Source organism: Gnatocerus cornutus, chromosome 1 (genome assembly GCF_029298725.1).
Source record: "Gnatocerus cornutus isolate USDA-ARS CGAHR chromosome 1, icGnaCorn1.1, whole genome shotgun sequence".
Taxonomy (NCBI): Eukaryota; Metazoa; Arthropoda; class Insecta; order Coleoptera; family Tenebrionidae; genus Gnatocerus; species Gnatocerus cornutus.
In genome coordinates, this window is record NC_142233.1 from 25,502,856 (window position 1) to 25,527,730 (window position 24,875).

At 36.4% G+C, this 24,875-nt stretch overlaps 2 protein-coding genes and 1 pseudogene across 3 annotated transcripts; 2 read left to right on the top strand and 1 right to left on the bottom strand.

Annotated features, from left to right (window-relative positions):
• Positions 1-39: 39 nt before the first annotated feature.
• LOC148181019 (5-oxoprolinase) lies at positions 40-15,228 on the top strand. Of its 2 annotated transcripts, none has more exons than XM_088049982.1 (13): positions 40-269; positions 3,963-4,139; positions 9,054-9,245; positions 9,294-9,588; positions 9,639-10,092; positions 10,140-11,291; positions 11,332-11,589; positions 11,647-12,144; positions 12,332-12,443; positions 14,090-14,314; positions 14,478-14,721; positions 14,775-14,872; positions 14,915-15,228. In XM_088049982.1, the coding sequence occupies exons 2-13, from the start codon at positions 3,969-3,971 to the stop codon at positions 15,062-15,064; spliced, it is 3,849 nt and encodes a 1,282-aa protein (XP_087906108.1). In that variant the 5' UTR covers positions 40-269; positions 3,963-3,968; the 3' UTR covers positions 15,065-15,228. The 2 variants fall into 2 exon arrangements, with proteins under 2 accessions (XP_087906108.1, XP_087906109.1); XM_088049983.1 differs by lacking the exon at positions 40-269 and adding an exon at positions 400-609.
• LOC148181020 (adenylate cyclase type 10-like) lies at positions 4,219-8,970 on the top strand. Its single transcript, XM_088049251.1, has 2 exons — positions 4,219-4,905; positions 4,954-8,970. Exons 1-2 carry the CDS (start codon positions 4,219-4,221, stop codon positions 8,968-8,970), a joined length of 4,704 nt encoding a protein of 1,567 aa, XP_087905377.1.
• On the bottom strand, positions 12,646-13,179 carry LOC148181021 (ubiquitin-conjugating enzyme E2 H pseudogene; annotated as a pseudogene).
• Positions 15,229-24,875: the final 9,647 nt, after the last annotated feature.

The following is a 24,875-nucleotide window of genomic DNA, read 5'->3' on the forward strand; positions in this document are numbered from 1 at the left end:
GTGACACGTTTGCGATAAATAACTTGTTTTTAGTAAAGTATAGTGGGATATTATGGATTATTCCGCTAACATAACCTTAGAAAAGGTTTCTGCTTAAAACAGATTCGACAGAAAAATTTTGTCTTTTAATTAGGGAATATCACCGTAGAAGTACCTCCTACGTTATCAGTTGTTGACTTTATTCTTATTTACTTATTTTACGCAAAGTACCAACTTTGTGCTCCTGATTTATGGCAGTGTCCTTTACAAGATTGTTGAGCTAGTTAAAGGTAAGAAAGTGTAATATAGTGCAGGTTGAAACTTGTTCAGATGTGAAGTAAGTAGTTAGCTATTTTTTGTTAGTGAAATTGTATGATCTATAACAACTATTATTGGAATGTGCATAAATTTGGACTTTGAATAGAAACAGAAACCTGTAAGTTGCTTAGTAGATCATCTACATAGATCACAGAATAGGTACATAGATGGTGTCTGTTTTTCTAGACTTAAGTAAGTAATTATTGAGCTGACTTAAATTGAGATGCGTGACCACGTGATAAATTATAGAAGTGTGCTATTATAATGTAAAAACAAATCATATCAGTGTTAGTTAAACATTTTAAACACTCAGTAAGTAGTAATCTATTACGAGATAATAGGTACTTATTATTAATAGAAAACTTTTATAAGTATTTTTTCATTGTTCATATATTTTTTTTAACATTTGTGATAATAAAAACCGAACGCCCTAGAATATAAATAAATAACAATCCTACAATATAAGTTCTATTTTAAAATTTAAATTACTGAATATTTTCCTTTTCCTTTCAACGCGAATAATAATAATTTTAAAGTGATCTATGATGGTACATACAATATTATGTTGTTTGTTTGGAGGTCACTGAGTCTGTTTTTCATGGCAATTCAATTTCAAAAATACTCAATTTATTATAAAACTGATCAAGGTAATAGGTATATCTATTATAGTCAAAAATGATTTTGAACGTTTATGATTAGGACATGCAGTTTAGACTACATTTACAATAATTAAGATTTTTTGACAACAATTTTTATTTATTCGCATAGGAAACTACAGACTTGCGGCAGATTGATCCATTTAAAACATTTAAGATGACATTGTTTTCATCATTTTCGGGTCTAATTAAAAATAATTGCTGAAATTGGATTAGATCACTTCAAAAGAATCTTGAGCAACAATGACTTTGGAAGCAGTTTGTAACATACACATCATAGATCTAAATACATTTTGTGTTTGGGAAAGAATTTTAAAGTAGAATTGCTTGCTGATTTCGAATCGCAGTCTATTTTGCTTGTTCAGGTCTGGACTTAGAGATATTTGTGAAATAAGTGCTTTTTGAGTAGACCGCATTCATTTTTGTTTTTTTTTTTCGTTTTGGCTAACAACTTACAAAATCATGAACCATTACACATTATAGGTCATTGAAAAGGTAATTGAATAAGCTTTCCAACGAACTGAGGAAGTCGCCGGGAAAGTCAGTTTTTGCTAAGATATTTGAGAAAATTTAAAAATATGAAACGTTTTTTATTTTTTTTTCGTATTCTTTTGCATACAACTTCCAAATTGGTACTTTGATTTTTTAGTGTAATACGTCAAAATAAGGGTTGCTTTTTAACGCGTTGTTTAACACGTTATTATCTCTTGTCCTTAGAAGTTACATGACCAAGAATATGAGGTGATGTTTAGAAAAAAATAGGTTTTGTAAAAATTTTAATTTGAATGCTCACAAAATTGTAGTTTTTCAATAAATTTTGCTTTTTTAAATGACTTGACTGGTCAGGATGAAAGATCATAGATAAATAAATTATGCAGCAATTGTTAAAAAAATGTTGGTCGATTTTTTTATTCCTGTTTCCGTTTTTTGTGTGTACGCAAACTAAGAACTCTTCATCATGAAGAAGTTTACTAAAATGTATTAATTTGGGCTACGTTAGCATTAAAGTCACTTTGAAATTTAATATGTGCTTAGAAATTATGATTTTGTATTGTTTAGTGATCACCGCGATTTGTTGTTGTTGTTGCGCTTTTTTTGGTACTTCTGGGCCATAATGGGTCGGCCCTGGGTGATTTCCCAGAGGATAAAAATGCACTTCTTTGTTTGTTGGTGTATTTATTTCTTATGGTTTGTACATGATTTACTCTACTGTATAAGAGTGGTCTTATTCGTCTCACTGTTGCTAGAAGACTGTCTATACTATACTATTCTAAAAAATGGTCTAAACACCAGCCCCCATGAAAAGGGTAGGTGGTGGTGAACCTCTTATAGTAAAACCCCATAAAAATATAAAATAGAGAAAGTTCTCCACAGGCAATGATGTTTTAATGAAATCGCTAAAAAATTGCAAAGTTTTTAATTTTTTGCTTTATAACTTCTAAACAATAAGAGAATGCAATACATTTCAGTCATTTCAACGATGCATTACAATGAAAAATTGAAGTAATAGTTCTTGAAATACAGGATGTCCCAGAACTCGCGCCTCATAGAGCAAGGGAGGGTGCCGACAGCAATACAGATGGTAAATTTCAAAACAAAAATTGACTAAGTTTAATAGTATTCAAGAACTAATAAAAAGTTAATAACCAATCCCGAAAGCTTATTCGAGAAGTGGAGTAAAAGGCCATCCCAATTTCCTAGGCAACGAGAGTCTAATATTCATCTGACCAATGGATGATAGTATGTGTCCATAGTTACCAATTTTCAAATTCTGTTCAGCTTCACGATTGGCTACATTTTTTTTGTCTTATCTCGGTTATTTTTTGAGTTAAAAAATTATAGTTTCGAAATTTTGATTTAGAATTGTTGCCTCCATAAGCCCTTTTTATCTGGGGCGCGAGTTCTGGGACACCTGTATATGTAAAATTGCATATGAGTTTTTGATAAATACCACGGAAAGCACTAACCGATGAGTTTTATAGGTCGCTGGAAAACTTATTAAATTGACTTTCCTAAATACTGTCAAGAAATTCCATAAATTTGAGAAAAAGTGAAAAAATTAAATTTTTGGTTCAGTAGAATCTAAAAAGTCATTTTACAAGAATATCTCTTGATTTGGACCTGATGGAGCAAAATGGACTTCAGATTGGGAATCAGGAAGACATTCCACTTTAGCAATGACTTTTTTTACTTTTGAGTACAAATTTCGTCTAAAATGTAACCATTACAAGTTGCTGATGCGAGGTTATTAAAATTCTTGCTTTGAATTCTACATTTTGCAAATAAGAAAGAAGGAAATAAGTTTTTCAGTTAGAAATCATCATTACTTTTAAACAATTTTGTTAGAATAAAACTAACTTTAATTTATAATGATTAAGACAAACATTTTCCTTTAGATTTACAAAAACTAACAGATTCGACGTTTGAAAACCGATCCGTGTTTCCCACGTAGAACAATCATCTATGCAAATAATCTTTTATCTGAAATATTAAATGGTAATGACAATGACTGTGACACCGTCTGCAATAAACTAAAGAAAAGATGAGATACTTTTTTGGATATTTTAGAAGTGTTTATTACTTAAACAAACAATAACTTAGGTGTAATTACGCATTGCTATCCACATAGAAACGGAAATTTAAATAAATAGGTACGCTTTAATCTTTCTATTTAAAAATTTTAAGATTTGGCAAACCGAGTGTAAATCAAGCATAGCCATTATTATACTTACTCTTATTTTTATTCCATGGTAATCTAATTTAAACACATGTAAAAAGAAGGTGTTACATCATAAGTGGAAAATAAGATAACGCTGTATATCTAATAATAAATTTTAGTATTTTATACCAGCTTTCTTAGATCATTTTGCCACATGTTGTATATGTAACGAATTTCATGCATTTATTTCCTTCACTAACCTCGGTTCAAACAGTAATAAAATTAAGTGAAATTGAATAAAGCACTCATTCAGTTTATTATATTACTCAATTGCAATTCATCAATTACAGATTAATATGACTGAAAGCACTGAAAAGTTTAAATTTGCCATCGATCGAGGCGGTACTTTCACCGACGTATTTGCAAAATGTCCCGGAGGGAAAATTCGCGTTCTCAAACTACTATCCGAAGATCCTCAACACTACAAAGATGCTCCAACTGAAGGAATTCGTCGAATTTTACAAGAGGTAAGTAATCAAATCGTCTTAAAGAAACAAAAATATCAATTGTCATTCGTATACTTCACGTTTTATCGAAAGTGTAAAAATGCGTGTAAGATGGAACACCTACGGGCTAAATCTTCTACGCGAAACCGAAATCAAACGGAAAATCGAACTTACCCAAATAAAGCGACAGACGGAAATGTTGGCGACGTTTATGCCAGACGAAATTTTGAACATGTCTTTGAATGAATTGACAGAAGCACACAACTACGTGGGCGTACTGCTTTTTGCGGATGTTTCTGGGTTCACTCTTTTATGTGAAAAATACAATAAAACTGGAAAAGGAGGAATATACAGACTTACAGCGACTCTGAACGCGTACATTGGAGCTTTGGTGGAAATAATTGCGTTTTATGGAGGAGACATTCTGAAATTTTCAGGAGACGCGTTTTTGGCTTTATGGAAGGCACCTCCTGAGTTGCGTCTTTTTGAAGTTATCCATCAAGTCATAGTCTGTGCTTTGTTTATTCAGAGCACTTTGGGCTGCTTCGAAACTGAAGTCAACGTGTTATTGAAAGTCAAACTTGCAATAGCTTGTGGAAATTTGACTTTTGCAGTCATTGGGAATGAATCGTATCGTCATTATATTATCACTGGACAAGCTATCAATGACGTAAAGAGTGCGGAACGTGCCAGTGTTTCTGGTGATGTTGTAGTAGCACCAAGCGCTTGGGGACATCTTTCTGAAGACAATTATGAAGTCACTTTTGCCCCTGATGGAAATGTTAAGGTAAAAGCTCAAGTCTTCTTTTGACCGTACTTGAAACTAAAATTTTAGATTTGGGATTGCGTTTACTCTCCGAATCAAAGCGCGTTGAAAGATTTTTACGCCAGCAAAGTGCAAATTGGACACATGTTGTGCGGGAAGCACTTGGAGCACAGAAGCCAACTTCATGAGAAAAGACGAATTGATGATGCTACTACTGATAGCAAAATCACCGAAAGCTTTATCGCAAGTCTTCCTCCAAGGCCTAGTGTTGAGTCTGCACCTACATGTTGGATTCCACACGACTTAAACCCCTTCATCGTACGACCTGTTCAAAGTCAAGTAGAGGAGAAGCAACCTATCGAGTATCTAACAGAAATGCGACAAGTCACCATTCAGTTTATCAACATAATTCCCACCACCTTTCAAGATCATAAACTAGTCGCAATGGTAAACAAAGCTTACCAGGTTATTTGCAAGATAGTTTCGAAAGTTCGAGGTGTTGTAAACAAAGTATCTCTTTTTGATAAAGACTGCATGATTCTTGTTCTATTCGGTTTGCGCGGTATTGAACACGAAGTTGAAAGTCAAAATGCCTTAAAAGCAGCTTTTCTCATATCTCAAGCCATCAAGAAACTCCAAAGTGTTAAATCCATCTCCGTAGGTGTAACAAACGGGTGGGTTTACTGTGGCGTCGTTGGTCATCCTCTTCGAAGAGAGTATACAGTGATCGGAGGAGCTGTGAACAAAGCTGCTCGAATAATGTGCGCTTACGAAGGAAAAGTTACCTGCGATCACGAAACTTACAAGAGCTGCAAACTATCTTCACTGTATTTTCAACTACAATCGGCGCGGAAATTGAAAGGCATTGCTGATGCCGGTTATATTTTTGAATACAACGAAGAGTTCGACAAAGAGGTTTCAGATGATGAGGAAGATTCACCTATGATTGGTCGTATAGCCGAAATGAAATTGGCTCATTCAGTGTTAAGTAAATCCAACACGTCCCAAGTAACCAGCATCTGTATTAAAGGCGATTCAAAGGTCGGAAAAACAAAACTATTGCAAGAGCTGTATCGCCTTTATTCTACAAAATCTAAATTTGTGGTATCGTTTGTACTAAACGACATTCTGCGTAGATCGTATAACGCGCTCGCAATGATTTATCAACAACTTTTTGATATCCGCGCAAGACACCAGCCTGAATCTGTAGAAGATCTTCCTCGACTCCTATGGGATTTCAATGAAATTCAACAGGCGCGGGCCAGATCTAAGATGTCACTGGCCTCAGAAAAATCGAGTGGTTACAGCAAAGTATCTATAGAAGAAACTTTTATGAAGATGTGTGGCACTGACGTACCATTAGTGTTCATTGATAACGTCCACTATATTGATAAAAAGAGTTTCGAGGTTTTAGAAGAAGCGGTTCAAAAAAATAAGCTTAGGCTAATATGCGCCGGTTGCTTTGAAGAGACTTTCAGTTGGAACATAATGTGGAAATTGTCCATGAACAACAATTTCCAGATAATTAATGTTCCTTCACTTCCTCAAAGAGAAGTTGCACACCTCATGTGTAAATTTCTTAATGTCAAAGGGATCGCAAAGAAGTTGATTGTTTTGATAAACAAGACGTGTGAAGGTCGCCCGGGATGGATTCAAGCATGTTTACTAAAAATGATTAATAATGGAGAATTGGAAGTGAAATATGCTTTAACCGAAGAAACAAAGTACGCTTTTTTGAAAGACGCCGAAACGGAGAAAATGGTACTTGTCGCAGGATTTTCACGCAAGTATGTGGAACATAGTGAAGAGACATCTACTGCAGTAACGTTGGATCTTTTTGATTCATTTTCTCCTTACGAGCAACTCATTATCAAAACTGCGGCTGTGTTGGGCGAAATTTTTACTAGGACCACATTGATAGTGCTTTTGAAGTATCCAAACGAAAATATGTTGGCAACAGCTATTAAGACACTTTTTGAGGAAGAAGTATTTGATTGCGCTTCGCGATATGTTAACTCCGGTGGTCTTCAAGAGAAGAAGAACATTTGCTTGTGCTACATGGACGATGATGAATACGACTCGAAGCAAGTTGATATACCCAAATACGCATTCTGTAAAGTGTTGCACTTTAAAAGTCGTAACATCAAATCGCTTGCTTACGATCTTCTGCCATTAAACCAGAAGAAGGAACTTCACTTGAAGATTACGGATTTGTTGGAGAATCAAAACAATTCGTGTCCGACGTGTATTCGAGATAATTCAGCTTCGATCATTGCCATTCGTCGATTCAAAGACTTGATTAAATACTGTAATAGTCAAAAGACTTATTACTCAGACAAGTACAATGAAGAGTACTATCAGATCGAAGATTACAAGCAGCTGATACGTGAGTACGTTCACAATCCGCCAATATATTCTCCTGATTCGGTTCAAGTGATATATGCTCGTGGAGATGTTCCGAAAAAACGGATTTGGGATCCAGCAACTTGTTTCTGTTTGGAGATTTTGATGAAAGTGTATCGAGATTTGATTTATCACAGTCATTGTGGACAACATTTGGGCAAGAAAATTTTTTTCATGTTGCAGTACAGTTGCATCTTGACGTTTATGAACGATATTGAAGAAACAATTCCAATTCTGCAAGAAGCCAGCGAGTTGTGTATGGCACAGTCTAGTAAAGATTATGTCATTACTTCAACTTTCAAGATGATTATGTTGGGGAAAATTCATTCCGTTCTAGGAACAAGTTATTTATTATCAGGAGATACTGCATCTGCCAAAAACCACGTTTTTTTAAGTTTGCGGCAGTACAATATACCACTGATTTCGTTTAAATATACAATGCCACATCTTATGTTTACCAGGATGTGGTTGGTCAAGATGTCCAGTGTTCTGGACAATATTAAAAGACCGACGAATAGCTTGTTGAAAACCGACTTTGCCTTAAGTCTTGCGTTATTAAGCAATATCTACGTTACGGAAGGCCATTGGTCTTTTGCCAAGAACACGATGCTAATGAGTATTTTAATGCTGAAAAGTACGAACCCGAATTTGGAAGTTTTGTGTGATGTCTACGGCAGCGCCGTAAAATTATACAGTTTTTGCGGCGATCTTCATACTTGTGAAAAATTGGAACGCTGTTTCAACAAACAGTTGCTGAAATATTACACGAACAACATCACTCGAAACGTTTACGAAGTCAGTTATGCCATTTACGTTTTATTTTTGGTAAAGGCTTTAAGAGGAGCTTTGACTGAAGCTATTGGAGTTGGTTTCCGAACCGTACATTTACAACTACAGATTCAAGCTTATTACATACTATGTGATGTTATTCCGACCTTCGGAGTAGTTCTCATCTACATGAATCGAATCGATGATGCCGTTTACGTTACTGGACTCTTAAATGATATGGCAAAGAAGTACTATCCACAGGCCTTTGTTGGTTATTACGCCTTGTGTCTTGAGCTAATTCTCGACACCAACTTCTTCCTTGAATCATTCGAAGATATTCAATCCTTCGCTTTATCGTTAACTAACTCGTTGCACTCCGGTAGTTACGAAAATCGTTTTATTGTTAACATGTATTGTTACTGTCTACGGTATTCACCAGTAGATGCTCCAATGTGGAAGAAATTTTGCAAAAGAAACGACGACAAAGTTGATTTTATAAGTCTACTGATTTCGTTTCGATTCACCGAGTGTCTGCTGTTAGAAAGCTACCGTGTTAAAGAAGAGAAACGTTTACTTCTGGGCGAGCAAGAACAGGAAACTAAGCTTTTGAACAAGTTAAGATGTGTTCAAAAGAAGTGGCCTTTATTCAGACCTCGATATAAGCATCTGAAAGCATACTATTGCAGACTTAATGATAGAAGATCAGCCGCGATGAAGTTCTTAAAACAAGCTAACGAAGCGGCTGTTGCACAGGGTAATATAGTGGAGGAATGTTGGACGATGGTGCATTCCACGATGTGGTTTCAAGGGTACATGCACGAGAAGCGCACGGTGGATCATTTAGATTGGAAGTCGGCGAAGACGTACAATCGACTTCAGTTTTGTCAAATTTTGTACGCTTTGCCGGTTTTATAAAATGTTTTTGCTTAAAGCTGTTGTTAATTAATTTTTTTTGAAATCAAGAGTGTGTTTTTCTTTCTGAATTCTGGATTCTTTAGGAAACTGGCAATGCTTTGGACGCTGAAGGTCATGTGGACAGTTCTTTGATAGAATGGATCCGAATGGGTACTACCGTTGCCACAAATGCTCTTTTGGAACGTAAAGGAGAAAAAATTGCATTTGTCACAAATAAAGGTTTAAGAGATATTCTCCTCATAGGTAACCAGGCTAGACCTAAAATCTTCGAACTGGTGAGTGTCAGATTGCCAAAAGGCTCATCTCTGCTACTCAAGTTTTAGAATATTCGCCGACCTGAAGTTTTGTATACTGAAACTGTTGAAATTGATTGTCGGGTGGTACCACTTCTTAAAGGTCGTTGTGAACTTTGGGATTCGATTTTAAAGAACTGGTTGGTCATTGAGTGTCCCTCAGGTGATCGTTTTTACGTCACACGCGAACTCAATAAAGACGAAGTCTATTCGAAACTGAAAGCTGTGAAACAAAAAGGTATCAACAGCATTTCTGTGGCTTTGGCTCACAGTTACACTTTCCACGAGCACGAACTAGAGATTGGAAGAATTGCTCATGAACTAGGTACTTTTCGGATTTTATCATTATATCCTTAATCCAACCTCAATTCGTAGGTTTCGGGCACGTTTCCCTCTCTCATCAAGTCATCCCCATGGTGCGGATAGTTCCTCGTGGCTTCACTTCTTCAGCTGACGCTTATCTGACCCCTCATGTAAAACGTTACGTTGAAGGTTTTGCGCAAGGTTTCAAAAACAACCTCAAAGGAACTCGCGTCTTGTTTATGCAAAGCGATGGAGGTTTGACTCCTATGCAAAACTTTAATGGAGCACGAGCTATTCTTTCTGGTCCTGCTGGTGGCGTAGTGGGATACGCTGTAACTACGTGGCAAAAAGCGACACATTTGCCGGTGATTGGTTTCGACATGGGTGGAACATCCACAGATGTGTCTCGCTTTGCTGGAAATTTTGAACACGTGTATGAGAGTACTACTGCTGGAGTCACAATTCAAGCTCCTCAGCTGGACGTTAATACCGTGGCAGCTGGAGGCGGGTCTATGCTTTTCTTCAGGTAACAAAAAGTGAGTTTTAATTTGCGTTCCATGTTTAATATTGCAGGTCTGGTTTGTTCGTGGTTGGTCCAGAGTCCGCTGGGGCTCATCCCGGTCCAGTGTGTTACAAAAAGGGAGGCCCTCTTACAGTAACTGACGCCAATTTGGCTCTTGGACGCCTTCTCCCCGAATTTTTTCCTAAAATCTTTGGTCCAAACGAAGATTCTGCATTGGATAAAGAGTCTACTATGCACCAATTCGAAAATCTTACAGAAGAAATTAATGATTTCTTAAAGAAGGATGTTCCCATGACTGTCGAAGAGGTAGCGATGGGCTTTATCCGAGTGGCTAACGAGAGTATGTGTCGCCCTATTAGAGCTTTGACTCAAGCCAAAGGTTATGACACGGCTCGACATGCTTTGGCCTGCTTCGGAGGTGCTGGAGGTCAACACGCCTGTGCTATCGCTAGATCTTTGGGAATGTCGACAGTTTTTGTGCACAAATATGCCGGAATATTGTCGGCTTATGGAATGGCTTTAGCAGATGTGGTGAACGAAGCACAAGAACCGTGCGCTAAAGTGTACAACAATGCGAATTTTGCGTACTTTGATGAACGCCTGACTGCTCTGGAAGAACAATGTAAAACAGAGCTGAAGAAGCAAGGTTTTAAGGAGGACGACATTGAATTAAAACCGTACCTTCATCTGAGGTACGACGGTACTGATTGTGGTTTGATGTGCAGTCCTTTAGAATCTAAAAAAGCGACACAGCATGGTGACTTCTTGCTTTCTTTTATTGAGCGGTACCAGTCAGAGTTTGGGTTCGTTATTCACAAGAGAAATGTTATTGTGGATGACATCCGAGTACGAGGAGTGGGTAAAAGCAATTTGATCGAAGAAGTGCTAATTGAAAAAGCTACGGACGATCCCAAAGCTGAACAATCGACACGAGTTTTCTTTGAAAACGGATTTCAAGACACTAATGTTTACCTTCTCAAGAACTTGAAGGCGGGGCATGTGATTAATGGCCCAGCGATTATAATGGATGATCTGAGCACTGTTTTGGTTGAACCTCAATGTATTGGAGAAATTACAGATTTTGGGGACGTTAAAATTACTGTTGGTAGTGGAGCGGCGAAAGTAATTGGGACTGAACTGGATTCTATACAACTTAGTATTTTCAGTCATCGATTTATGAGTATCGCGGAACAGATGGGCAGGTACTATTTTACAAAAGTTTAAATGTGATGTTGTTTTTAGAATTTTGCAGCGTACTTCCATCTCTACCAACATTAAAGAACGTCTCGATTTCTCTTGTGCTCTTTTCGGACCTGATGGTGGCTTGGTTTCGAACGCTCCTCACATTCCCGTACACTTGGGGGCCATGCAGGAAGCGGTACAGTACCAAATGAAGAACAAAGAACAGTTTCGAGAAGGTGAAGTAATTCTTTCCAACCATCCGGCCGCTGGAGGCTCACATCTCCCAGACTTGACTGTAATTACTCCAGTTTTCCATAGGTGTGTTTTTTGTTTGTTTTTTTTTTATTTTCAACAGACTTTATGAAACAATTTTAGTGGTAAGCAACAGCCAATATTCTTCGTTGCAAGTCGTGGGCACCACGCCGATATCGGAGGCATAACTCCAGGTTCCATGCCCCCGCATTCCACTAGGTTGAGCGAAGAAGGAGCCGCCTTCAAATCCTTCACTTTGGTAGAAGAGGGGCGTTTCCTTGAAGATGAGGTTATAGCCGCGTTCTCTAAAGCTGGAGGACGCAATCTCAGCGATAACATTTCTGATCTACGAGCTCAAGTTGCTGCAAATAAAAAGGGCATTGCTTTAGTAGCAGAGCTAATAGAACAGTATGGTCTTGATGTAGTACAAGCTTACATGGATCACATTCAAAAGAACGCGGAGGTCGCAGTTCGAGACATGTTGAAGCAAGTCGCGAAGAGCACACGGGAGCGCACTGGAAAAGCAGTACTGGAAGCTGAAGAATTTATGGATGATGGATCACCCATTGTTCTTAAAGTGACATTGGACGAAGAGAAGGGCTCGGCGTTTTGTGATTTCTCGTAAGTTAAAAATTTATTGATTTGACGTGTTTCGGTTGAAATAAAGCAATGAAGTTTAATGTTTGTGTCGTGGTTTGGATAAAGCATTTACACTTCGGAAATAAAATATACAGTTATTAGAGCGTATTTTTCGAAGTTAGGAAATGAGTTATTGGAAGGTTTTATCGAAAGTTTGTTATTTCGACAGGGGAACCGGACCAGAAGTTTGGGGTAACTGCAATGCGCCTAAAGCCATTACGCTCTCAGCTCTTATTTACTGTTTGCGCTGCATGGTTGGACACGATGTTCCGCTTAATCAGGTATGTATAATGGCTTTGGACATCCTGAGCATCATTTTTCAGCTTTACGGATAAGTTTCTATATGCAAATTTTAATTTTTACGTACAATCAATTTCGTTTCGTCTTACTATTCCAACTATAAAATCTTTATTTTTATCAACTTCTTAACTTTCTGTGACATTATTAAAAAACCCGTTTAGTATAAAAATTTACAACGAAAAACTACCCATTCTCTACATCCGATAAATCCGAAACATTATCTTCCTGCTCTTCCTTCCTGTTTCTTTCTTCTTTCCATTTTTTCACTTTTTCCGGCATTGCAAATTCTCGCACATGTTTTTTGACCACGTGCTCGTATTTGTCTGGAGTTTTCGTCAACACAAAAGCCGCGTTAAAATTAAGAGGATCGTCTGGATTCGGGTGCTTCAACAATTGAGGGAGAAACGTTTCAAAAATTATCACTAAATCGTACAAAGCTGTCCATTTTTGATTCAAAACATCCAAACAAATACTTCCTGATGTTTGATCAACATTGGGATGAAAAATCTGAGTATCGAATCCAACACTGGGTGATTTGAAGGGGTAGGTTTCAGGGAGAAGTACTCGCACTCTCCATACTCCTCCCTTGTAAGGTGTGTCTTCAGGACCGTGGAATTTTACCATTAGATTACGGAAATTATCGAAAGTAGCTACGTCGAAGTTGTTTTCAATTAGTTTCATCACGTCGATTTTGATCCGGTGGTTGGCAATGTTCATTTTACCAGCTAACAATTTTTTAAAGTAAGAATTCAGTTTTATGTACACTCACGATTAGCCTATGGTCCAGAACTGTGAACCAAAATTTAAAACTAATAAAACTCAAGTTCGTTTTCTTGTCAAATTACCCTCTTCTTTAATCGTTTGTCTGGAACCTGCTTGAAAAACGTTCAAGCTTCCAATGGATTTAGACGGAGAGAAACGGACGTGACGTGTCGACAAAGTTGACAAATTTTGTATTCTTGGATTTGATGTTTTGTTTTAAGTTGTCGGGGTTACAATTGCGAAGAAAATCTCATTAGTGAAAAAGAACAGGTTTGGTTAATTTTTGTAAACTATTCTTGTGGAAACAGCTGGTACATTTTTAAATTTCAATTCATTGACCAGATTCTATAAAAAATCAAAAATATGTTGAAGATTGAGTATTTTTGAACGAAGCACGAAACCAAAGCAAAAACTGGCCTGGGTTACTCTAAAGGCCTAGAAGCTATTAAAATTGTTAACCTAAAATGTTTGTGCATCTAATTCTAAAACTCAGTTTGTAAATCATGGAATTCTAAATGTACAAACATTTAAAGTGCTAAAAAGTTAAAAGTAAATCTCATTAAACATATTTAAGAAATGTGATTTTTTTAATCAAATTTATTTCCTGGGACCATATTTGTTCTCGACTGATGTGTAATTTTACAATTTTCGCAAACAAGAGAACTTATATTTAAAGAAAAGTGTCAGAAACTTAACACGTGTTTACATTTTTGGCTTGCATCTTCTCAGCGAGGACTCATAAATAGACAAAGATCTTTATTTGTTTAGATTTTGTTCTGCTGCTGATAACTCAAGCACAGAAACGAACAAAATAATATGGATAAATGTATGTATAATCAATAATAATAATTTTTGTATTTTGCAGGGTTGTTTGGCCCCTGTGCAAATCAATGTCCCGAAGGGTTCTATTTTAGATCCTAGTGACATCGCGGCTGTAGTCGGCGGCAACGTTCTGACATCTCAAAGAGTTGTAGACGTTGTTCTGAAGGCTTTTAGAGTGTGTGCCGCTTCACAAGGGTGTATGAATAATATTACATTTGGCAGCGGTTCTTGGGGGTGTTATGAAACGGTAGCAGGAGGCAGCGGTGCGGTGAGTCATTTTTTATTACATCAACTTTATAAAATCACATTAGAATTTTGATTTGGGTTGTGTTTTGAAGCGAACATATTGCAATTTCGTGAATGAATTTTTTTTTAAATTTCCTGTGGAAAATTAAAATTACAAATTGTTTTTGTCATGCAATTTATTTCAGGGTCCAAATTGGCACGGATGTTCCGGAGTACATACCCATATGACGAATACTCGCATCACTGATGTTGAAATATTGGAAAGAAGATATCCAGTGCATGTGCGCAAGTTTATGTTACGTGAACATACCGGCGGCACTGGAAAATTTAAGGGCGGTGATGGAGTCTTAAGGGAAATAATGTTTAGAGCGCCGGTGATGTTGTCAGTTCTCACAGAGAGAAGAGTCTTACAACCATATGGAATGAATGGTTAGAATATTTTTACGGTCACTTTGTTTCGAATTATGTACTTCTTCCATTAGGTGGCGGTCCGGGTGCTCGAGGTCTCAATCTTTTGATTAGAACGGACGGCAGGGTCATCAATCTTGGTCCAAAAACTGCAGTTCCAATTGAACCTGGTGTAAGTGTATCTAACTAATTATTTTAAATGTCATTTTTTTAGGACGTTTTTCAACTACATACACCTGGCGGCGGGGGCTACGGTTCTGATGACGAAGAGGAAGCAGAGGAAGATTCGCTTCTTAATAAACCAAGGACTTTCATACAACGTGGAAGCGTTTTCGAATATCGTCAAAGCCAAGAAAGCGCGTAAATTGAGGCTCGTGTTGTTTGAATTAATGATGTTTAAAATTATAATAACGTTTATAATTATTTAGAAATGTTGCTCTTTATTATTAGTTTCCTATATTTTATAAAGAGTTGAAAATTAGAGTTTTTATCGTGTTGGCCAGAGTTGAATAAATATTTTACGCAGTTTATAGTGTTATTTTGATCTAGTTTTAGCCAATCAACGGCTGCTCGATTTGATTAAAGATTAAATTTGGGGCCGGTTTACTTGATTTGCAATCAAGGATTTAACGAACAACTCGTTCTTGGTGCAATTTGCCCGGCGCATCCACCATTTCCATCCAAGAGTTGTGGTCTCTGTCAATTGCAGCATATTTGCCGCATTTTAAATTTAGTTGTCCTTTTGTTGTATTGATCGCATGAACTATAGAAGAAATCTCGCAGACATAAAGGTGATGTAATAATAGCGTCTTAATAGTTGCATGTTTAATCTAGCTAAGAAAATTAGCTGATATTGTATAATTTCAAGTAAAGTTTGTGTTCATATAATCTCATGTCACGTTAAGTTTATTTTCACGTAAAGAGTTTGCCGTTAAAGCACATTACAGTTCCCGGTTACATTCAATTTGTACTTCTCAAATGAACTCATAGATGAGGCTCTCGTGTCTTGACTAAATGAGATTTTTATAGCCGTCTAAAAACTCTTTTAACATAACAAACTAACGCAATTTTAAAGTTTATATTTATTTATTAATAGCTATTATTAATATACAGGGTGTCCCAGAACTCACGCCTAGCCGAAAAAGGGCGGATGCCGACAGCAATCAGGACGACAAAAATGCAATTTGTTTTGTCCTGATGTGCATTAAAATTGAGAAATTGCTTAACGAAACTGACCAATCCCAGACGCTCAAGCACAAATAATATTAACGTTGCTAGGTTTCATAATTAAATCCGAAAAAGGAAAATTGATTTGGTCCACTACATTTTTATAACTGACATCTAATGTCAATTTGACAGATAAAAACCACACAATGACGGTTCTAAAAAGAACCCTTTTATTACAACAAGAAACAGAACAAGGCACATGATGTAATGGTTAAATCAAATGCTTGAACAAACCACCATTATTTTGGACACACAAATGAGCTCTTCTAACTAAACTTTGACATGGTACGGGTGCCGGTGATCTGTCGCGAGAATTTTTTGTACAGAAGATTTTCCGATTTCTAACTGGCGTGCCACAGTTCAGATAATTTGCGTGGAGTGTTCATCAACCGCTTCCAAAACGGCTTTTTTATTTTCATCAGTTCTGGCCTGTCTTGGTGCTCCACCAACTTCGCGCCGATCTGTTAATAACTGATCAGTGTGTCCAGCCCGAGAAACAACACTAAGAATCGTTTTGTTGTCCGGATAATAATCACGACCTGGACAACGTCCTCGGTACGTTCTTGCTGCTAATACTAATTTCGATAGCACTCTTCAAAAATAAGACGCATTTCGAGGCATTCTGCCGCCGAGTACTCCTGAACCGTTTTAGGATATTTGTTGACACCAAACACCAACTAGGAAACCAGCAAGCAAGGGAAACCAAAAGAAACGCCGTTTCACACTCCACTTCGATTTTCACTGTGTCAGTTGTCCTCCAGGTGTGTCTCTTGTCATTCAACGCTCGTCAACCAGTAGTCTTCAACCCTCTAGTCAATTTCTAAAGTACGCTGAGCCGTTTCTGCACACTAAGTTCAATATGAGTTAGATTTATTGAAGCCTGTCATTCTAACGTCAGTGAAATTTATAGTGGACCAGATTGTTCATACAAAATTAAAGGAGAAAATTTAAACTGGTTTCTTAGCAACACGCCAGTGTATCCTCCAGACCATCTCCACGCGGCCTTGTGATTGGTCAACTTTGTCATGTCTTTTCTCAGTTTCTGTTGGAGCTGGAACTTTTTTTTCAGCAATTTACACATTCACACCTTTTCCCGATATCCCCGGTTTTCGGCTAGGCATGAGTTCTGGGACACCCTGTATTTAGAGCCAATTTACAAATTAATTTCAAATAATTTACTTGGCATTGGCATTGGGTGGCATTAACTTTAACATTTTTAACCTGTATTTAAGTTAAGTAAGCCGGGCCTAAAACTAATAAAACGAATTTAATTTAGAATGGGCGAAATTTTTGGTTCATTTGAAAAAAAAAACGTTTAAAATTAGTCAATAAACGTTTTGAAAGTAGTGGAAATTGCAATTCTTCTTCCTAAATGATGATATTTAGCTCCAAATTTCATTGTTTTAGCACATAAAACCCCCAGAAAAAACATTTAGTTTGTGCTCTTTTTAAAAGTTCCAATAACTTTAATACTAGGTATGATTTATTCTTTTAAAAAAGCATTATTTAATTTAGCTTATTTGATAGAAAAGATCAATAATATTTCAGCTGCAACTCTTCAAGTTCTTTGCTCTAATAGAAGATAGCCGTTTCCTTGCTCTTCGTTTTTTTTAAAGGAGTCTTAAGCTCAATGCAAACATTTCTGATATGAAACCTCAACTCTTCGCTTGCTAAAGGATCCTTTTGATGGGAGATTTGACAGCTTGAAGGACATCCGGACAGAAGTTACATAATAAAGGTCTGCTAAACAGTCAAAGACATTTTGGAGGAGACGGGGGAACTGCGTCAGAATCTCAAGAACTTAAAGACAATAAAATTTCCAATGTTCTTAAAGTGACGCTCGCACATTGCAACTTCACTTGCATTGAAATAGACTCGTTGATTGCAAATCCTCGCCACCGAAGGAATGTGTTCCGTTCAAGATATTGGAGCTAGGCGAATATGTGAAGTCGTATTTCTGTGTTAGTAATAAAATATGCAATCAGTGCAGCGTATCTCTGGAATGAATGAGCTATAAGAAAGTTTATTGTAAGTTGGTGATTCCAATCTTGAACGAAAGCACCGGACCGGAAGTTTGGGGTAACTGCAGTGCGCCCAAAGCTATCACGCTTCTGGGTCTTATTTACTGCTGCGTTGCATGGTTGCACACGGTGTTCTGCTTAATCAGGTATGCATAGTAGGTAAAGATGGGTGTTTAAAGGATTCTGAAGAATGTTCGCGAGGAGTGAAGTCTGCATTTTGCGATTATGCTCTGGAAAATTGCAAAACGATTGAATTTCACGGAAGTTACGAAGGAAGTGGTGGTTGGTAAGCAGGATAATTTTCTTGGTGGTCGAAGATGTGAATTGTCTTTAAAAAAGGACACGGGTAATTAAAGAAAGAAAATGAGAGTTTAAGGACAGCCAGTAGAAGAAGTGTTAGACTTGCAGATTAGATTTCGCAAAATGAAAAACAATTTTGTAATGCTTCACAAGACTTTATTTCAGATGCTTTTATCAGTTTTATTTACATAATCAATGTTATTCGTCTTTGCTTGCATATTTTTAACTAAATTTAATTAAAATATCTATCCGAAAATTGATAAAACATGAATTTAATTTGAAAACGTTTTTATTATTTATGATGAAATCAGTAGTACATATATCGATATGCAATTTTGGAACATAACAATACTATTAACTAAAATTCAATTATTACTGTTACAATTATTACTATGCGTGTTCGGCTACCTATAAATTTTAATAAAAAATTTTCTAAAACCTATTTATTGTTATTTTATTTTTTACGAGTATTACGTAAATTAGGTGACTGGGAACAGTCAGTATTTCAAATTTATTTAACATTAATGATTCAGTAGAAAAAATATACTTAACATATGGTTTTTTATTTTTTCTGTAACACGTATTATATATTCTAGAAACAAAAATGTGTTCGTTTTATAGAAATCACTTTCATAAACACATTAGAAAGCATTTTACAATTGCACTGCTAGGATTTTATGTCTCTCCCGCAAATGCCGAACTTTTCTAGCAAGCCGTAAAAGTTTACTTACAGTTACGTAAAGTTTTACTTACAGTCCAAATGTAAATAAGTATTTCATAATAATTCTTCTAATCGCGATAAAGTGCCATTATAGCTAAACCAACTTTCTGTGGACTCGTTAGATGTACTATTTATTTGTATTTAAATCTTATCCTGTAATCAAGAACGTTTTCTCCAGAAGAATTTTTTTTCATTCACTGAACTTGACAACTTAAAACAAAACATTCAATAGCACAAAAAGTACTTAGTTGAATCAAACTGTCAGCGCCATTTTTCTAAAGATTCAGTGAAATCCTCTCGAAAAGATTAATTCGAAGCTACGGCGATCGTTTTTTTGAAGGGCTTCTAGGCACAATCGGAGAAGTGAATATTTTATAATCGAAATGGACACGGAGTTCTTTGCGAGCTTCATACCCCGAACACTTAATTTATTGATAACTTTTGCAAAATTAATCACTTAATCCTAACATCTGTTCCATAATTTTCTCGAAGCTCCTGAGGTGGATCTTCGTCATTATTGTAGTGAATCGTGAACTTGTTAAGATATTCAATTGTGGAAAGTGGAATTTCAAGTTTAGTTATTAAAGTTTAAAGCTGATGATTACAGGATCATGAATTTTAAAATTCAGTAGTAGGCAGTCTATTAATACCCGCAACTTTGGTAAAGTGCGATGTTTGTACTCTCCGAAACAACATTCAGTAAGTTCCAACCCTCTAAAAATTGCCTCCTCCATTTCCTCAACACTAACTTTCCCTTTCACATATTCCGTCGTCCCTCAATCCCCCACGTAAATATTTATCCTTATCTAATTGTAATATATTTTTGTTTGTGTTTGGCAAAGCTATTTGGCTCCTGTGTAGATCCACGTCCCGAAGGGTTCCATCCTGGATTCCTACGACAACTCGGCGGTGGTCGGCGGCAATGTTCTGACATCTTAAGAAGTTGTCGCCGTTGTTTAGAAGGCCTTCAGGGTGAGCACCGTTTGCGAGAAAGCATGAATAATATTACATTTGGCAGCGGTCCTCGGGGTGTTAAGTGAGGAACCAGCGACGCGGTGAGCCATATTTTATTTCAACTTTATAATATTCTATTTTGTCTCGGGTAATATCCTGAGACGTTCCATGATATATAAGACGCTATCGCCTCCTCAACAGTGTTATTAACTTTGAAGGATTTTGGTCGTTTTTATTCAAATCAGACGAAAAAGCTAGGGGGAAAACGGAAAAATTGCTTTCGAGAATCACAGGGATGGTGACAATTGTTTGATTTTTAGTTTTGTTTTTTTATCGCTTTAGTGTGTTTATAATGCGTGAGGGTTGTTTATCTTTCCTGAAATAGCTGTGAAATAAAGTAAACGTTGCCACAACAGTTCGAGATTATTATTTTTTGTAAAGCAAAAAATAAATCGAAATTGCACCTACCAGATGACCAAAGCGTCCAACATAAAAATCAATAAAAGAGAGACGTTTATTCGGTAAGAAAAACAATTGATGAAATTGGATGACCTGTGGCAGCCAATCAATAAATCACTTTTACAGTAAAAAAAAGAAGAAGATACAGTAACATGGTCACATTAACGGAGTCTTTCTGTTTGTTGAGCTTCATTTCATAGTCCGGGTTCGCACGGATGTTCCGGAGTACAGACACATATGACTAACGTTTGGATAACCGATGTTGAAATATTAGGAAGGATATATCCTGTACATGTGCGCGCAAGTTTATGTTACGAGCGGCACCGGAAGATTTAAGGGTGGCGATAGGGTCTTAAGGGAGTCACTGTTCGGGACGCCACTGATGTGAGAGGGAGGTGTTGCTAGCAAAATGAACACGATAATTTTAAGACAAGGTAACTGTTTAATGATTATAAAATAGAAAATTATCCTTAATCTAACGTCGGGAACATCTCGAGGGAGCTTAGTTAAGACTTCATCTCAGTAAAGTTAAATTATAGATAACTAAGTGTGGGATCTAATCTAAAATTGAACTTTCGTGTTTTGGTACAATAATATTATAACGTAGATAATATCTATTCACAAAACATAAAAGTTACTATGGTTGGCAGTTGATGAGATTGGTAACCAAATGGGCATTTGACAATTATAATGCCAAAATTTCAAAATAAAATCTTTAATTTTGACTCACTCTGCAAGAAACTGTAAGAAATTGATAATTTCTGCATTGGGAAGTTTTAACAAGACACTAAGAAGTTCTCTAAGGTAAACTAAAATTAAACAAACTGAACTGACGTTGACAACAAACTTCAAAGTACGGTCCCATGAAATGATGATTGAAAAGTACACTCTGATTTTACAGAAATCAAAGGTAACTTGATTTTTATGTTTTGTGAATTATTATTATTGCCAGTTTTCGTGTTATTTTCATAAGTAATATAACGAGTGGGCTCGAAATTGTCGGAAATTTTTCCGACAGACGAGTAGTTTTTTCGACGATCAATTGCACGAGTGAGCGAAGCGAACGAGTGCCAATTGTCCGGAGAAACAAACTACGAGTACTGGAGGAAAAATTTCCCACAATTTCGAGCTCCCGAGTTATATTCGTCATGAGAATTCAACGAACTGGCAAGCAACTGACAGCTCGCGTGGTATTTTCGCGTGGAATTGCCACGGAAATTTCACTAGTGAAAATTTCCAAAAAAAGTTTGCTGTGATTGGTTTATTTGAAAAAATAAATGTCTCTTATTGGTTGAATCATGGTGAGTTGAATTCTCCAATTAAAGCTATTTATGTATTAAGCGCTGAACGTTTGAATTTCCTATTTTCCGCATGATTGAGAAACTTGACCCTGGCGCAAAGCGGTAATCCCGTGAATGCGGAAATTCCACTTTACGCTCGAATAACAGATAATATAGAATAAAACTTAAAATTCGTAAACTGCAATGTAAGAAATTTAGAGGGTTTAAAAATTTTCCGCATGATGCAAGGATCAATAGACTGATTTCTCAGATCTCTGAAAGCGTTACTTTTGTCATCAATAACGATAAAACCGCACGGAAGTTGAGTGACGTTAAAAGAATCTGATGTTTCAAGTAAAATACTCTCTTGGTGTTATTAAAAAGAAAATTATCGTTGCTGTTTTACCGGAACAGAAAACTGCAACCGCAGAAAAATAATTCGTTACTGAAACTAACAACAGGCATTTTAAAACAACATGGAACGGATTTTTCTCTTAAGAGAATAACGATTTTATGTTTAGGAGAGTTTATTTTCTAGATTAAGAGTGCCCCTAGTAGCCCAAAAATGCTGAATTTTTCTGATCAAAACAGATCAATGCTCCTGTCGAATTTTTGCTTCCGCTGGTCCTCACGCAAGAAGAAGTGCCCTCGCGGGTCCCTGCCACTCCCTTATTTATTACCCCCTAGTGTTGTTTTTTTTTGCAGGTGGCGGTCTCGACGCCCGAGATCTCAATCTCTTAATCAAGAGTGTCGGTGGAACCATCAATCTCAGCCCAAAAACTGCAGTTCCTATCCAGCCTGGCTGAGTATGACAAACCGTTTTGTTTACGGTGCGCGTATGTTTTTTCTCGATGGGCGTACAAGAAACTCAAGACAAAGACAAATAGAGTCGATTGGAAATGGAGAACAATTCGCTCCTGGTCTTATTATTCCGGTTTGTTTTATTAGCATAAGACGGCGTCATTACGATGGTTATCAATCGTGAAAGATGTGACCGTTAAATGGCGGAATGGCGCCATCTTGGATTTATAGCCAGCATATCGTTGCGGTGAACACATAAAATGGTGTTATAGTGTTATTTAAGAGTGGTGCAATGCTTGCACCGGACTGGGAATTTATTATGATTAAGGTTAAAGAGTGGGAGGGACGGAAGAAGGGTGGCCGAGGGAATAATTAATGGAAGGGTGAGTTGGAGGAAGATGGGACAAAGCACCAAGGTCCTTCTGGATTAAATAATAAATTAAGTCGGCCGTTTTGTCGGCGGGGACGACAGGAGTGGGATTTTTAGTAGGACTTTAAAATGGACAAATTAAAATTGCTGTATCAAAGAGATTTTGTTCTTAGAAAACTATCTTCTTATTATTTAGTTAAGAGCCTTCCATATTTTCTCAATCTATTTGGACTTGTTAAATAATATTAATAAAACATGAGTTTTACTCATAAATTGTGATCTGTGCTGTTGCAAATAAAATTGTACATTCCTATTTATCCAGTACTTTCTAGAAATGTAACTGATATCTCTACTGAATTTCAGTCTCGCGGAAACTGAATAAATAAAGTTAATGATGTCGTATTTTCTTACATCAATATTTTAAGAAAAATGTACTCACTTAAAGTAGCATCAGTTTCAGAGTGTGTCCGTAACATAATATGTTATATTTAAGATAAGAAATTATAATCAGTTGCATATAACTTTAGTCCAAGATCCCATATAATAAAAACCTGAGCCTTAAGCTAATTCGATCAAACAAACTTTTTTTTTATAAGTTTTATGATAAGTAGATTCAAGATCTTTTGGTGTCCCTAATTGCAGCTTAATCGAAGTACTTCTTGAGAATGGTAATTAACACTAGGATATGTAGAATCTAGATATAGAGATTGTCCCAGAACTCATGACCCATAGAGCAATGAAGGGTGCCGACAGCAATACAGATGGTAAATTTCAAAACAAAAATTGCTTAAATTTAATAATATTCGAGAAAGAATAAAAATTTAACAACCAATTCCGGAAGCTTATTCTAGAGATGGAGTAAAATATTCTAGGCAACGAGAGCGTAATGTTCATTGAACCAATGAATGATAGTATGTGTCCATAGGTACCGATTTTTAAATTCTGTTCTGCTTTGGGATTGACTACCGTTGTTTCGTCCATAAACCTTTTTTCTCTGGGTCATGAGTTCTGGGACACCTGTATAGAAGTTCTCACTGCGCTTATCTTTTAAAAAAGATTAAGTAATTTAATGTAGTTGTTTTAAAACAAAAGATTACGTAAATATTTATTACCCATATATTTTTTTTTTGACGAACAGCTGTAGAACAATGCGAACCTAAGCAACAACATACATAGGTTTCTTTGTTTGTTCAAAAACTATCTAACTTGCATTATTGAGCTCAATGTAACCAACTCAACTTCACGTAAATTTGTACGAACTGCTGTGAAAATCATCTAGTAAGCGCCAAACTACACATTGTGGTAGAGTTGCTGAAAATGAGAAATACTCTAAGAAAAGATAAGAACAGTTAACATAAAAATTGCATTGAGAGAAGAGTTTAGAAACTCTGTCACAATTTGTGTAGATAGTCCAGGAAAGGTTCGACAGACTGAGTATTAGAGCGTGTTATAATTTACATTTTTGTAATGTATCTCGTTCTATTATTTACATTAGCTAAAAGCGACATAATGTACAGGTGTTCTGGAACACTCAGATATTCCTCATTTGAATGGTAATTCTCCGTTAAAATCTTAAATAATTTTTGTATCGCACCATGTTTAGGTAGGTAAGTACATACTTATATTTTTTGAGATACAAGCATTTTAAATTTGCCAATTACAGCATATCTCCCTGAATCGGTAGATAGTACGTATTTGGTTCATAAGTTAACTACAAAAATATTTTCTTTTATTGTATGTAGTGACGGCTCAACTTAAAATCCTTGTAAGTTAAATAGCACAAGTGCCTGAAGATCAACATCTATTAGAAGATTCGAAAATTGTAAGTGACGTAGTCAAAGAATTGTTAGATTTTTAATTTAGTTTTAGATCAGTTTAATTCAGTTTATATAATACAAGGTGTTTATAAATGTTTCTAGCATCAAGGGTGGCTATGAAATGTCAAAAAAATTTGCCGTTCATTACAAATGCGGGTTTCGATTTTTCAACTGACATTTGCAGTTAACCTCAAACATAGAGCAAAGTAAATTTTGAGAAATAAA

Excerpts from the sequence above, each read along its gene's own strand:
- LOC148181020 (XM_088049251.1), top strand. The coding sequence starts at position 4,219 with ATGCGTGTAAGATGGAACACCTACGGGCTAAATCTTCTACGCGAAACC. Across the intron at positions 4,906-4,953 it reads CCCCTGATGGAAATGTTAAG|ATTTGGGATTGCGTTTACTC; the intron begins GTAAAAGCTCAA and ends CTAAAATTTTAG.
- LOC148181019 (XM_088049982.1), top strand. The coding sequence starts at position 3,969 with ATGACTGAAAGCACTGAAAAGTTTAAATTTGCCATCGATCGAGGCGGT. Across the intron at positions 4,140-9,053 it reads TTCGTCGAATTTTACAAGAG|GAAACTGGCAATGCTTTGGA; the intron begins GTAAGTAATCAA and ends TGGATTCTTTAG. Across the intron at positions 9,246-9,293 it reads GACCTAAAATCTTCGAACTG|AATATTCGCCGACCTGAAGT; the intron begins GTGAGTGTCAGA and ends CTCAAGTTTTAG.